This window comes from Poecilia mexicana, unplaced genomic scaffold (genome assembly GCF_051168715.1).
Source record: "Poecilia mexicana isolate PSO_F unplaced genomic scaffold, ASM5116871v1 scaffold_23, whole genome shotgun sequence".
Lineage (NCBI taxonomy): Eukaryota > Metazoa > Chordata > Actinopteri > Cyprinodontiformes > Poeciliidae > Poecilia > Poecilia mexicana.
The window spans coordinates 13,066,841-13,082,909 of NW_028263392.1; the positions used below are offsets into that span (position 1 = coordinate 13,066,841).

At 39.7% G+C, this 16,069-nt stretch overlaps 1 protein-coding gene across 1 annotated transcript in view; it reads right to left on the reverse strand.

Moving 5' to 3' along the window:
* Positions 1 to 2,098: 2,098 nt before the first annotated feature.
* Positions 2,099 to 16,069, reverse strand: part of LOC106925436 (uncharacterized) — a 54,301-nt gene continuing 40,330 nt past the window's right edge. Inside the window, 8 exon segments of the mRNA XM_088003404.1 lie at positions 2,099 to 2,624; positions 4,134 to 4,199; positions 7,823 to 7,947; positions 7,950 to 8,014; positions 8,016 to 8,063; positions 10,519 to 10,616; positions 10,685 to 10,795; positions 11,363 to 11,433. Of these exon segments, the coding sequence (XP_087859530.1) occupies positions 2,373 to 2,624; positions 4,134 to 4,199; positions 7,823 to 7,947; positions 7,950 to 8,014; positions 8,016 to 8,063; positions 10,519 to 10,616; positions 10,685 to 10,795; positions 11,363 to 11,433 (836 nt within the window). The 3' untranslated portion in view covers positions 2,099 to 2,372.

Below are 16,069 nucleotides of genomic sequence, written 5' to 3' on the forward strand. Positions count from 1 at the left end.
TTTCTTTCAATGTCTTCTTTTTTTGATGTTTGCTTTGTAGAGCGGAGTGGAAACTATATAAAAGCAAAGAAGGAAAATAATAGAAATTCTATTTTTAGCTCTTAAGGGATCAACAGTTACTCTACTGTTAACTTTACGCACCTTTTAAACATGATTGCTTTTTCTTTGGCTATAAATAGTTCAAGTTTTAACAATGGATGCCAACATTAAGTGAGCAAAAGTAGGGAAAACAAAAGAAACAAGACAAACTTTTACGCAAAGTATTTACGCATAAACCTTTGTGCGTTATGGGAAGAAATAGTCAAAATTACAGCAATTATGGATCAATTAGTGAGTAACTTCAAGAAAACTAAGGAGAAATGGTGAATTAGACATCTTAGGAAATAAAGGACAATTTACGCACCGATTGTAAGGTTTTTTAGCGGCGTAAAGTTTTTGCGATGAGTAAAGCAAAATAAAGTATTTACTGCGTTGGTGGCATTACGCACATTTTTTAAAAATTATTATTTTCAGTTCTTTCCTGAACGACTCTTATTGTCCATCTTTATCTGTTGTTTTTACGCACCGCATCTGAATCACCGGAAGCACTTTTTAGATAAAAGAAAGAAAAATCCGGATAATGCAGCATGTCAAAAGAACTTTTACGCAACTTAAATCATCCAATTACGCAACAACCGGACAATTCCAGCTAAACTCCGACATCAGACGCGTAAAGACGGGAAGAATGTCGCCTTAAATCCGCAGCCGGAGGCGGTGTGAGCGGGGCGCGCAGGGGGTTGTAAGGTGGTCTGCGCGTTTCGGGACAACTGAGTTTGACAGGTAGGGCGGAGGCTGCGCCGGGACGCGTGTCCGCTGTAATGAGTGAATGGGCTCCGGGTGGTGATCGAGTGGAGACACGGAGCTGAACTGACTGACGGCGTGTGCCTCCTGACAGCAGCAGCATGCCGCTGAACACACAGGCAGCCGCCACCTGCAAGGAGAGGAAAAGGTTTCTGTGAAGGACGAACTGATTTACAAAATACACAAGTGTTTTTGTGGTTGTAGAGCAAACATCTTGGTACATTTGAAATAAGACAAAACTACAACTTTCCATCCAGAAATAGGAGCTTGTTTTAAGTCAATAATTTCTTAATATTGATGAAAAAAGTACAAATTATAATTTCGAATCAATGTATTGAAAAACCATTTTTTCGTATTTTGTCACATTACAACAAACATTAATATATTTAATTTGACTTTTTATGTGAAAACCAACACAAAGTGGTTTACAATTCTGAAGCAGAAAGAAAGTTAAACATGATGCAAAACATTTTTACAAATTAAACACTGAAAAGTGTGGCATGCAACAAATTGCTTTCAGAAGTTACACGGTGATGGTATAATTTTTTTCCATATTTGCTAAAACTGCCATTATGTCGTGACAGTTTTTCATTAGGCTGGAATGTACCGATCAGAGAAAACAACCAATCAGATCCAGGAGGCGGGTCTTACTGCTGTCAATCAAGCTAAAGTACTGCTGAATGAGAAAATGGTGAAGAAACAACTTACCGTTCCAGGAAAACAGTTTATAGAAAAACTGAGTGTCAAGATTGAGACTGGATGGTTGGATTTACACATTAAAAAGTCTGACAGTGTTTATAAATTCAGTTCTCGACCAGAGATTACAGTTGGTGGTCTGTTACTACATGACTGATAATAAAATGTGGAAAAACTCTAGGATGAAGGAGTTATTTTAACTTTTTATAATCATCGATAGAGTCAAAGTTTAGGTCTTAAAGTAAAAAGAAAAACTTAAGATGAATAGACATGGCGTTCAACATAAAAACAAATCTGACATTTTACTTTTAAGTCACTTATGCAAGGTTTTAATGCAACTTTGTTTTAAAAGTGTAATTACTTAAAGAATGATGTAAAATTGTCAACTTTAATGGACTTTAAACAAAAGTTTTAATATAATTTTGCTTTTAAAAGTGTAATTTTTTACCAAATATTGCAAAGTTGACATTTTTAATGCACTTTTAATGCACTTTAAATGCATGTTTTAATAAAATTTGGCTTTAAAAATGTCATTATTTTACAAATAATACAAAGTAAACACTTTTAATGAAACTTAAACACAAGTTTTAATGAAACTTTGTTTTAAAAATGTCGTTATTTACTGAGTGACAGGAGTAAAACATTCATGAAAACTCCTTCATGTTCATGACTGTCATGTCAGTCTTATGCAGACCTTTTCCAATAAAGGTTTACTTTACTACTGTAAAAGTTTATCATTACAGAGCAGTAATATTAATAGTATGGTAATTTATTCCCTTTAATATGTTATTCTACCGATCTTCTGAGCCCTGAGGCCCAACATGCCGCTGCAGAGCTCAGCAGCAGCCGGAGTCGTCGAGCGGGTTGGCGATCACTGATTGGTGGATGAGCATGAAGAGGGGCAGGTAGGCCAGGAAGTCCAGCAGGTCCAGCGGAGGAACGCGCTCCAGCTCCAGCCTGACGGCCGCCTCCTGCTCCAGGTGGATGCCGCCGGCCTTCAGCTCCAGAAGCAGCTGCTCGCCGCTGATGAAGCCCCGCTGAGCTCCGGAGGCGTCGCGCTGATCCTCCAGGAGGAACAGGAAGAGCTGCTGCAGAGGCCAGGGTAACAGATTCAGAAGGAACCAGAAACATCCTGGAGCCATTATACTTCCTTTACACAAACTCTTACCAAGTATTGTTTTAATTTTTTTTGTAGAGCAAATATCTTAGTACATTTGAAATAAGACAAAAGAAACTTTCAAAGTAATTTTTCAGCCAGATATAGAATCATTTAGCTAAAAATACTCCAACAAGTTAACAACAAAACACTTGTCTTTTCCAGCAGCCATTATGCAGCAGTAAAACCAGCTCAACCATGATAAAGACGGCAGGTTCTGTTCTGGGGATGACTGTGGAACCTCTGGAGACTATCAGGAAAATAATGGGCAACCCTGACCGCCCTCTTCATGAGACTGTCTTGAGAAGGCAGAGCATCTTCAGTCAGAGGCTTCTTCAGATTTGGTGCAGTAGAGACAGTACAGCCATCACCACCTTCAATAACTTTTTGAAGAATATGAATTAATGAGTTACAACAACATTTAATTTCCCTCTGGGAGCAATGAAGTGTTTCTGAATTGACCAAACATGCTGGAGTTCTGTTTGGGTTGCTAGGTAACAGACTGGCTTTCTCTGTGGTTGCTAGGTGACGGGCTGGCCTTCTCTGTGGTTGCTAGGTGATGGGAAGTGCCTTTACATTCCGAAGGTTTTTGTATTGGCTGATTTTCCAGACACCAAAAAAACAGTTGGGTGTTTGTTTGTTTTTAATTGTTTGGGCTGTTTTTAGCAGCAGTAGAAACTTAACTAAAAGTACAAAAACATGAAATTTGCATAGCAGGGCAACTTTCAGGAACCTGTTTTGTTTATGTGGGAATATGTGTTTGTGATTTTGTGTGGCACAGCCTCAGATTACCACGGTCCTATTTGGACGCACCTGTTTGCACAGTTAATGCAGTCGAGGTAATAATTGCAGAGCAGAGGGAGGGGACCGGGGAACAGCCCTTCTGGCAATTAGCCCTCCGCCCCCCCCAGCAGCCTCTCCAGTTAACAACCCTATCCCTAACAGCTCTGTAATTACAAAGCCTCCCTACCTGGCTCCGTTTTCCACACCCACAGGCTTTCATGTCCTGCCGGCCGCTACTTCCTCGCCCTCGCTGCCAGCTGGTATAGGCTCGGCCCAGTCCACCCGAGATGAGCTGTGTGTCTCGGGCTGATTACAGGCCGGGGCGGAGTGGACGGCATGTTCACTGCTGGGCACTTTAATGAGATTAAGGCCGTGCTAATCTATGAAAAGGGAAAGGCGCCCCCTCTTCCTTTCTCCAGCTTGATTCCCTCATTTCTATGCATGAGGTTCTGAGTGGCTCTCCAGAATAAAATAAAAAACATTGCTTTCGCATCACTTTTCAAAGAGCTGGGATGTTTGTTTCATTGCAATTATACCTGCAGAACCGCGGAGGTGATGTTCGGGCCGTAAGAGTTAATCTGATGTTGCATCGAGGCCGTTAAGTGCGTCTTGTGTAAACAAATTCAAGAGAACAAACATGTGGAGAGGCAGGATTTACCTTCGCTTTAAAGAGACGCACTTCAAGGGAGCGCAGGTCCATGCTGTCGATGAGGGATCGCATGAACTCACTGGGAAGGAGAGAAATTAATCAGCTTAAAATGAATGGGAAGGAAGGAAAACTACACAACCTACACTGCAAAAACATGAAACCTTACCAAGTATTTTTGGTCCAGTTTTTAGAGCAAATATGTTAGTACAACATTTCAGCAAGATATAAGAGCTTGTTTTAAGTCATAAATATTGATGAAAAAGTGCAAGTTACACTGTTTTCAGTGAAATAATCTGCCAGAAGAACTAATACTTTTTCATTAATATTTAGAAATTAGAAATTTTTGTAATTTTTTTCTGTAAAAATGTATAATTACCCACAATTAACCCAAAAAGCTAGCTAACTTGCTAGCAAGGGTTTATTAGCAGTAGGAATAATACATTCACTCTGTATCCGACACTGCAAAAACACAAAACCTTACCAAGTACTTTGACCTAGATTTTACTGCAAATATCACTTGAAATAAGACAAAGCTAACTTAAAACTTTCAGCAAGATACAGGAGCTTGTTTTAAGTAAATAATTCATGAATATTGATGAAAACATGCTAATTACACTGTTTTAAGAGAAATAATCTGCTAGTAAATAAATGAGGAACTAATACATTTTTATTAATATTTAGGAATTAAAAGTGTTTTTGTAATTATTTTAGTGTGAAAATGTACACTTACCTATGACAGACTCAAAAAAGCTAACTAACTTGCTAGCATGGGTATATTAGATGTTAGTTAGCTGTAGCAGCACTGCCTCAAGTTATAGAGCATAATCTATGTATTTATATACCTTTTATTAAAGCAGGAAAAATAACTCACTGAGATTAAAAACCTCTTTTCCAGGAGTGACCTGGTCAAGACAGCAGCAAAAAACATACAAGGATGAAAATGTTTTATGTGACTCAAACGTTTGCCTGACAAAAGAAGTCCAGAGAAAAAACAAACAAACAAACAAATCATATGGACGTCTAAATTAAATTTAAAACCTGTGGTCAATTTCTTATGAATTTAAAAATATTTTTAGATCAATTAATTTAAGACTTTTTAAGGATGCATTAACTATCCACACTGTCGCTGTTTGGGAAGTTTCTGATGAAACAAAGATGGATGAACTTGAGGAACTTATTGTGAAGGTATTGTATTACTGGGTGTTAAATTAAACAAATTAAACCAGAAATTTATGCATCATAGAATATTTTAACTTCGTTTAAGTCTAGGTAGCATGTAAAATTAAATACATAATAAAATTGTTGCTGAAATGTGTTTGTGGAATATCTCTCTAGATTTTTGGTTAACTTTTGTGTAAAATTAAAACATAAAAGGAATAAAATTAAGTCTTTTAAAACAGGGCTGACCAAAGTGTGGCGCAGGGGCCTCCCCAGGGGCCCTAAGGGAAGTCTCATGTGGCCTCAGCACACAATTTAGGAATAGTTTAAATGGTTTAACTGACAGATTTATATCTATATTTCTAGATACTACAAAACAAGTGTTTTTCTTTTTTTGGGATCATTTTAAGGTCTTTGTACTCAAAGTCAGACTTAATCACACCCAGTAACTAAAATGGTCGTCATTTTATTGTTGGAAATAAACTAAAATTGATATTTTGACCAAGAAATTAGGAAACTGTACAACTGTGAGATCCTTTATTTGGACTTTTTAAATAAAAATACACTTATTATGTAAAATAAGAGAATTCAGAATAAAATAATTCAGTATTTTTTAAATTGTGGCCCCTGAGTGCTTTCAAGTTTGGACTCGGCTGCGTTAGGGCGAGTGTTTGTAAATATGAGTCACGCCAGGGCGGGATGTTTTTGGCGCGTTTGTCCCGGGCGACCCCGAGTTTTCCAGCCAGTGATGCTAAAGTGTTTTGAGTCCATTGTGGTTGCTCACAGCCGCCTCGCAGACAAACAATGCGTCGGCACACGGAGACATCCCGCCACATTAACGGATAAAACTGATTTGGGGGACAGTGGGCGTGGACAAGGGGCTGCTTGGGGTTGGCGTGGAGGGGAATGAGCGGTCGAAGCACACTTTGGTGCAATGTGATGAAATCTGGTCCACGAGGATAATTAGAGGCAGAGTGGAGCGATTGTGTTGGGACGGACCTCTCCAGTCCAGCGTGTGGCACGGCGACGGTCATCCCGTCTCTAACGAGCGCCTGGTGTTAGCGAGCCCCTCCTCGCCGAGCGCTCAATGGCCTGTTAGGGCAAAGAATGGCCATCGAGTCCGGGCTTTGATGAGGACGAGGCAGGACAGGGCAGCTAATGATCATTAATTGCACTTCGTTTGCGGCGCACAAGCACACCGGCGAGATAATGGCGAGGACAAGCAGCCGGGGCGTGGGGGAGGCGGCAGTGACGGACTGGAGCGAGGATAATAACAGCCTAACCCATTTTACTTTTGTCGACCCCCCGCGGTGACCAACACAGAAGACTTCTCACTTACGCAGAGCCCAACATTTTGGCGGCCTCATCGCTGCAGAGCCTGCAGACGGCGATGCAAACAGATTCTGACCCAGTTTGATCCGACAAAGCTCAGAGTTGTTTGGGGATATTTTAAGCAGGATGGTCAAACAAAATGTTACCAACTATTTCTGTTCAGGGTTTGGTGAAAATATTTTAGAAGATACTTGTGAGTTAATTGTCTTATTTCAAGTGCACTAAGATATTTGCACTTGAAACTAGACCAAAAATCCTTTGGATTTTTTGTTTTTGCAGTGTTGAAACTTTGTAAACGGACCACAAACTAGATTAAGGTATCCTTGACTTTATGTCACTTTGTTTAGTTTTGCATTTGAGTCCTTTTCTCCTGTTTGTATGACATCTGTAAACAAAGCGAATGTCTGTCCAACAGAATATTAGTGTGTGACTTTTATTTTCTGGCATTTGTTTGGTCAAGCAGTGTAGTTTATGTTCTTTAATTGGTGTAAAAGAAACATTCCTCAACTCTTAAAAGTGAAGAAGCTTTACGTTCAAAAGCAGACTGCCCACTAAAACTAAAAGTGTTTTCACACCTGATAGACTCCTTTCAACTGGGGACCAAAATTGCAACATTTGTTGCATTTTTATCAGCTGCAACTCGCTTTCACACTGTCAAACAAGCCAAATTGATTGAAACGCCTGTTCCCCTCCTCGCCTGTGGGGGCGCTGCACCAAGAAACACAGGAAACATGAGCTCAGCTTCCTTCTTATCAAAATGTAAACAAAAATGGAGAAGCATCAGATTTTTAGCGGTTGTAGGATCTCTCTGTTGGTAAAGACCATGATGCATTTTTCCTGCTAGAACAAAACTAGTGCATCCGTTTTGGTTCTTTTTACCCAGAATTCCCTGCATGTAGCCCGCTTCCTGCTTTTGGAAGCGGTCTCCTGTCCGCTTGGCGTTCACATACGCATTCAAACCGTACCAGAGATCACTTGCACCGCACTGAGACCTAATTATTTAGGTGGACCAGAGTTTGATTTTTGGTCCACATCAGTTTGATTTTCACGTTCAAACGAACCAGAGTTTGATTAAACTGGACTAAACAAGACCAGTTGTTTGAATACAGATAAAATTTTTATCCTGCCATTTTTTTTAGTTCCTGAAACCCAAACAAGATCTGATCATTAATTTTCATCACTAAAAATTGTTAAAAACTAAACTCTACACTATTTATCTACTGGGATTTTGTTGATTCCACTTCAGCAGTCGCTCCCTCGTTCAGTCCAGCGACAGGAAGACGCACAACGACGACCGCCGTGGCTCCACTGATGCTATTTGTGCTTTCCTGCCAAACCACGTGATGCGTCCTGAGGGAATGTGGCGCACAATGCAGCGCGGGGACAGATGGGTAAAGCAGCAGAGTGAAAAGGAGGCAACAAGAGATGAAAGACATGCGACAGGTAAAGCTGGGAAGAAAGGAGGAGACAGAGGGGGGGAGGAGGCCAAGAAACACACCTCCTCAGATCTCCGCATGGTCAGAAAGGCTGATTGTGTAACTACTGTAGCGGCTCATTTCCAAAGCGGGATTAGAGACAACAGGATTAAGTGAAACAGGTAAGAGGATCAGTCCAGTTCAGTACGGATGAGATGCTTTTGTTTTCTTCTTGTTTGGGAGGCGGCATTATGAACGCTCATCGCCTCCCTGCTTATTATTGAAATTGCAAAGAGGAGTTTTGTGTAAAGAGGTTTAATACGGACATTCATTATCATTACGATAATTGCCTCCACACAGAGCAGACACCCTGGTGTTTTTGTGCCAGCGCGGCAGTCAGGCAACAGGCCGCCTCCAGCCCACAAAGAGTCGGCCGTAAATCAGGGGACCCGTGACCCCGGCCCCGGCCCCGCTGAGAGGGCGCTCTCAGAGCGGGGTGAAGGCTCCGGGTGCAGGCCTTGACCCCCGGGGGACCTCCGGAGCGAGCTTGGCTCCACTCGCTGCTGTCTGCAGGAAGCCTTAGACCCCGGGGGCAAGGCCGAGGAAAAACAAAACGCTGTGTGTGGGAATCTGCGGCATATGGAGCATAACGTTGGGACACGGGGACGCCGAGGCCAAAGTTTGGCCCAGCAAAGTTCAGCCTGTTCACAGCTGATTCCCTGGATCCAGTGACATGTTCTCACATATGTCTGATCAATCTAAAAACTGATGCAATCTGAATAAAATGATCAAAGATGGAACAATCAATAAGCTTCAAAGAAACCAGTCTTTGATCTGATCTCGTAAAATGGTCTTGATTAAAGCTGCAGGATGTAACTTTTATAAAAAAAATACAAAAGGTTTTTATATTTTCATATTTATAAAAGTGTAAAAAGTTTATACTTTTGTAAATATAAAAAAATTATTTGTATAGTTTTTTATGAACATAAATATAATTTTTTTTATATTTTTATTAAAATACCTATATTTTTTATATAAATATAAGTGTATATTTATATTAAAATATGTTTTATATAAAAATGAAATATACTTATTTTTATATATTTTAAAAATATTATTTTTATATAAAATATATTTATATATAAAAGTATATATTTGTCCTCTTGGTGTGTGCTATGCAGCGTCTGTTGTGAATGCTAAAGCTAGTTAGCAGCGGATAAACCGTTTTCCTGTAACAGTAAGTAGTTTCTCCATCATTAGCCCATTTAGCAGCGAGTACAAGAGGATGATTGACCACGTTAAGACTCTCCCCCTGGCTCTGATTGGTTGTTTTTGACCTGGAGCGATACATTTCTTCAGATGGCAATAGTAGCTCAGGGATGAGGTGGAGGAGATTCATCTTTTCACAGATTATCTGTCTCATAACAATCTATAACAACATGGTTACAATTTTAACAAATATGAAAAAAAAATTTTATAAAAGCTTCATACTGCAGCTTTAAGAGTCTTGTGTTTAAATTAGCCCTAGAAAAATAAAACTGTTTCACTTTTTTTTTTTTACAGATGTAGCAAAAGAATTAAAAAAAAAAAAAACTTAACTTCATAATTTTCAAATACTTGAATATTGTTTATATTCTTAGAAAGTCCAAAATATTGTTACAAAACCTTTGGTATACGGCAACAAACTGTGAGTGTAAACTTGACCTTTACACACGCATGTGAAAATAGCTCCAAACAAACGTGTAATTTTCCCACCGTACACATTTGAAAAGCAGAAGTAGAGCCTCCTGCACAACCAACAAAATCCAGCAAGTGGTAACTGGATGTTGAGACAACAATAAAACTCTTTTCCAGCAGCCACTGTACAGCGCATACTGACCAAATGTGCTGAAGCTCAACTGGGGTTACTAGATAACGAGCAGAACTCTGCTGGGGTTGCTAGGTGATGAGCAGAACTCTGCTTGGGTTGCTAGGTAACAGGCAGTGCTTGCTAAGTTGTGATTCTGAAACAGTTCCATTTTCCAGATACCAAAAGAAATTAGTTTGGGTGTTTCTTTTAAGTGCTTGAGCTGTTTATAGGAGTAGAAACTCAAATGGAAGTAGAAAAATTTGTAAAATGTGAATTTTTGATAATAGATTCCCTTTAAACGTAATGAGGAGTCTTATTTCTCAAGTATCAACCAGCCAAATTCACACCAGTTCACATTAAAATTCAGGATGATATAAAATTTTAGTTTTTTTCCAATAAAAATAAACACCCATTAGCTTTCATAAATCATGAAATAATGCTTCAGAGAGTGCGGATATGGCCCAGAAACTGAAGTGTAGCAGATACAAGACAACTCAACGCGGTTCAAAGAGACCCACACACAACGCCAAGATCAGTGGAACAAACTTGGGTGCAAACTCTCATCCTTATTTATGGCAGGTCAGTGACTCCTCCTCCAGCCTGTGGCTCTATGGAGGAGTGCGTCCGCCTTTTCACTTACTCCATGGAGGCTATTTTCTGCGCCAGGCTCGCAATCACGGCGAACAGCCTCAGGTCCACCAGCCCATCTGTCACCCTGAAGTCCACCATCTCCAGGATCTGAAACGGGACGTTGGCGTTACGGCAGGAAGCGAGCGCCGCTGCGCTGCGGTTCGTCACTGATCTACCCTGTAGACGTAGATCTCTTCTTTTTCGGACAGCAGCTCAGGAGGGATGATGGTTTTGAGAGCGAGCAGAACCTGCAGGCAGGAGATGTAGCCGTCAGAGTCGCTGTCCTCCTGCACACAAAAAAATAATCTGTTGCTTTATTTGAAGAAGCTTCAATGGAAATATTTAAATTTGTAACAAAATAGAGAAGAAAATCTGAATGTTGATCACTTCCTCGTGACAATTTCTGCTATAAAAATTACTCCATTATGTAACTTTACATATTTATTAAAACTATTTCTTATTCTCCTGCTAAATACTCCAGTCTCAGTTAGATTGGGTAAATAGTGTTTGTGAATATTTTCCATCACCTTTTAATCCTGTCAAACAGATTTAGACTTTGACTAGACCTTCTCATCCAACAACTCTAAAACTCTTTCCATTCTCAGATGATGAAATACTAAATTGAAACTTCTATTTTAGTGAATTATAAGCATAATTTTTCCTTTAAATTTAATGCCAACACATCCCACTGATTTGTGTTTTTAAAAAGTGAAAAAGTTCACGTTATGTGGACATTATGAGCCTGCAGACTCCACACCTTCCCTCCGACTGAGAGCAACACAAACCAGTGAGTGAAACAGAATCTGCTGCTGAAAGAGAAAGAACAAAAAGGGTTTAAATCGCCCTTCACTTACTGCTTCAAAAGCCCTTTTGTACTCCACCAGCTTCTCCTGACTGAAAATGCAATACTTTGCCAGAAAGTCGACTGAGAAAGACAAAAGAAGAAAACAACAGGAGTTAAAGTGTGAGGAAGCATTTTTAAATGTCCATGGAGAATTTTGTTTTGTTGAATTTTAAATGAGATATTCGCCTTAAATATCTCATTTAAGCTGTGTGACTTTGCTATTGAAACATTTAGTTTTTCTTTTTTAAAAAAGGAGCCAAATTTCATTAAAAGGGATATTTTGTTTTACCCATTTAGGTTTGCAGCTGCGTAACGTATTTAAATCAAATGTAAGCTACCAGTTAAAAATCATCTTACATCAGTCAAAAAGCATTTCAACTTTTCTTTTTTTCAGGATGTATTGATTTAATAAAAACCTTGAACTTATTGTGTTTTTTATTTTTGTTTGTTTCATAAATTTGTTCAGATTTAGCACCACTAACACTGAATTACATTTCAACTCTAATTTGTTTCCTTTGGAGTTTTAATTAATAAAATAAAAGTAAAGACTCACTGCTAGTTTCTGACAAGTCGACTCCATCGTGGTCAAGACTTCAGTTTGTATCAAAGTATCCTGCATATTTTCTGCACTACATTTCTGGGTTTAAAAGTATAGCTTGAACTAATTAGTATTTTATCTTTTTAAGCTTATTTGCTAATTTATGTCTTAATTTCCTTATTATTGCCCTTTTTTAAGATATCAAACTTAATGTTTTAACCCTCACAGACTGAACAGAGCGGCGACAATTCAGCCAGGTTTGCAGCACCGTAACTCCGCCACACTTTGCGCTATCTGGTAAATCCCAACGGTTTCTGAAAGGGAGACATTGCGCTTTCCAGCTAATGTTGGGTTATTACGGTAATTTCACTCCCGCTGCAACAGGAAGTGAAATTAATCTGATGAGACATTCTTTTAATAGATGGAAAATTGTGAAAATAACTTGCTAGATATTGAAAGTTCCAGTTGTTATGGAGAAATGGGCAAATATATTTACTAATAGGACATTTAAAGAACTTTGTACAATTAAAATAAGCAAAAATATCCAGGCGGAGATTTGAAACTTAGATCATAAAGGGTTAATACACACAGTGTAAACCACCTCAGCACTACTACCTCAAAAAATGGTCAAATCTCTGGATTTAGCTGCAACTCTGCGAAATATGTTTGTCTCATAATCCTAAAAATAAAAGTAGAGATTATCAGAGGAGGGCAAACTGAGACAAACCATGAATATTTCATTAGGCAAATTTGGGAGGGAGGAAAGAAATGGCTGCCTTAAAAAGAGGCTTTTAAGCTGCTGCCACTTCAATTTAGGAGATGAGAAAGAATCCCTGGATAATGGATCTATTCATGGGTTTCCTGAAGAAAGAGGAGCAACAGAGTTGATATCAGTCTGGACTTAAACCTCTGGACCTCTGGGGTTTCTCCGCAGTAGCAGGGGGGCCTGTTTGAATCGGCCATTTATCAGCTTAGGCCTAATCAAAACCAGGCCTCGCCTTTCAGATGCAAAATGTTACATTTGCAGCCAGTCAACTTGACTTGTTAAAGCTTGATTGATCAAAAAACCTGCAGGCTGCCGTCGCAGCATCTGTTTGCAAATATCTAGGATGGCAGGGTGAGGCAGCCTGCATGCGAACCTGCAGGGATTTAAAGTCCGGACTCGTCCCTGTTGGCCGGATCAGAGAATGGATCCTCCGATTCTTAGATAACTTAGAGCTGCAGTTCAGTTGCCTTGGATTGTTTCACTGCTGGGTGTTAGCCGCCATCCGTTCTTGTTCTGAGGCGACTCAAAGAAAATTTATTTACCACCAGGTCTTCTCCATCCAGCTGTCATCCAAATATTAAGCAAACTTTTAAAATTTAGCGAATTTGGGGTCTTTCTATCTTCTGGTTTGGCATGAATCAACCAGGCCACGCAAAGCATGATTGGGTCAGATGTCTACATAACTGACGCTTATTACAATGACTGTAACAAACAGGTAAATGGTTGCTATGCATGAGGCCATTTCAATTCTAAATGATGCTGGTTGTACATTTATTTGGTAGGTGACCATTGCTTACACAACAATAGATGTGTTTTCATCCAATTTCAAGAAAAAAAGAAGAAAATGTAAATCAGACATCTTTCCATCTACTGGTTTGGAGCAAATCAACCAGGCTACGAAAAGCGTAGATGTTGATGTTTACACATGGCAAATGTTCACTACACCTAAAAACCTTGGCCTCTGTTTGGTTGACGTGAACTCTAGCTTCCAAAAACAGGAAGTGAAGCAAAGTGCAGGGCATTCTGGGTAAATTCAACCAAAACAAACGTGCTAGTCTAGTGTTAGCGGAAGAAATGGCTCGTGGACTCGTGGTCCTACGACCGCAGAAATCTGACACTACTCCAATTTGTTTACATTTCACAAAGAAGGAAGTTGCGTTCATGTCTTCTTCGGTGGTTTTCATGTAATTTCCCTCAGTGGTCATTAGTGCAGCGCCCCCGGAGGTGAGGAGGGGAACAAGGTTTTCAAAAGTTTGGCTCGTTTGACACAGTGCAGTTTGAATAAGAACCACAGCAGCTGAAAATGTAACAAATGTTGCAATTTTGGTTTTCATTCGAAATGAGTCTACCGGACTACCGGATGCCAGGACAGTCTTTCCGCTGGTGCCCCCTAGTGGTCCGCAAGGAACTGCATGTAAACACCTGTTTATTTGCCGTAGCGTTAGCTCAAAGTGAGAGTATTGATGTTGTTCACTAGCAATATGATTCTTTGAACGACACTAAGCTTTAAACGAATCTCAGTTGGTGAGAACTGTTCTTTGTTTATTACGACTTTACTTGCTTATAAAACTGTGTTCGCAAGTCAACAACCAATGTGATTTTATTTAATTAAAATGATTAAATTAAGCTAATTAAATACAACAGATAAATTCAATTGATAGAAATTGGTGGATAAGTGTTATACTTACTGGCGCAGAAGAGGATTTTTGTTTCTGTTGAAGCAACTGCAGTCTATTTTTCTTTTATTGTGCTTCTAAATTACAAATAGCCATAAAGGTTATTAAAGAACAACTTCTTCTTTTTTGATTTCCATTTGTTTGACTTCATTGGAAAGCTTAAAATCCATACTTTCAGAATCTAAATAACTCCAAACGCCTCGAGTTGACCATGATCCTTCATTAGGACGAACAATGAAGACAACAATTGTACTTGATGTGTTATTGCAGGGGCAATTTCTGCTGATTGCTCAGTTTTTTGGCAACTTTTTGCTCAGTTTTATTAAATAACGTTGATGTGTGCAGCTGTGTGAGACCCTGAACACCAACGCTGGTTGCTGGAGGTGGTCCCAGGCCGAGCGCAGCGCTCCGTCAGGGAATCAACCGAACAAAAGACGCAGTGGAGTGAGAGACTGGTGGAGGAAGCGAGGGCGGGTGGAGGAGCAGGACAAAGCCGAGGCAGCAAAGCCTCCCGCCTGATAGCCTTATCTGATTCCACTCCAGCGCTTGATGGCTTTTTTTTCACCCTGCCTTTAAAGGACACAGGTTGGGCCTTTGGTGTGAAGCCTAGCAGAAAATGTTAATCAAGAGAGGGGCTGTGTGGAGAAAGGCGAGAGAAAGGGGAGAGTCACTCCGCTCAGGCTGTAATCTGTAATGAGACCGAGGCGATTCAGTTGCAATTGAGAGAGGAAGAATAGGGCTATGATGATGATGATGAGCAGGGAGGCTCATGCTTTCACTAGGCGTTTGTTTTTATGTTTTGTTCCTGTTTGTTCACTCCTGCATCCTTCTGCAAGCAGCCTGCGGGTCACGACTCATTTACCACGCGCTTGGACCTCGTTTTCAGACCTGCAGCTGCACATGAAGAAAAGCACCGAGCTGCTCGTTTGACAAGGCCGCTCTTCTGATTATGATTCATATTTTCATTTCTGACACGCAGGGCAATTCATGCCGGGTTTCGACCAACAACTGGAAAATGTCCAAATATTTTTACACTCTATTGGTGTTAAAAAAAATCTATTCGGTTAAGGCCAGACTCAGAAACTTAGAAGGGAGATAAGCAGCAGCAAACACAGGCAAAAATAAAAGGAATTAAATAATAATTTGCTGCCATTTCCTTCATATTAATGATGAAAACATCTGGTTCAACATTAGATTTATAAACTTTTCTGTCATCTTGTGTTTACCTGAATTTAATCGCTCAATAATAAAATCTCCACGGGTGAACATGAGACATTTACTGTAAATCTGCACTTTCTAGTTAAATTGATTTGTTATTTTTAAAGTAAAGAGAGTTTATTTTTAATTACCCACACAGAAGCTCCTTTGTGTTTAACGTTTTTTAAATTTGTTTGTTGCTCTCTTTCCCGCCTAATCCCAGACTTTTGAATGTCAACACACTGTCTATAGTGTCCCATAATTCAACACAAAGGTCGCTTTGAGCGGCAGGGAGGAGGTGACCCCCTTTTATAGAGCCGAAGAACGATGGATCGCATGGCCCACTTCCACAGCAACATGTGATTAACGGCATCAAAATACATTTACACACAACGTCTAAACTGTTCAAGGAGTATAAAAGCTACAAAAAATGGATTTATGGGATGTTTTATGTATTATTATTAATGTGATGATCCTGCAAATCAACAGGTGTTACGATGCAGATCTGTTTGCAATAGTGTAGGATGTGAAGTGCAGATC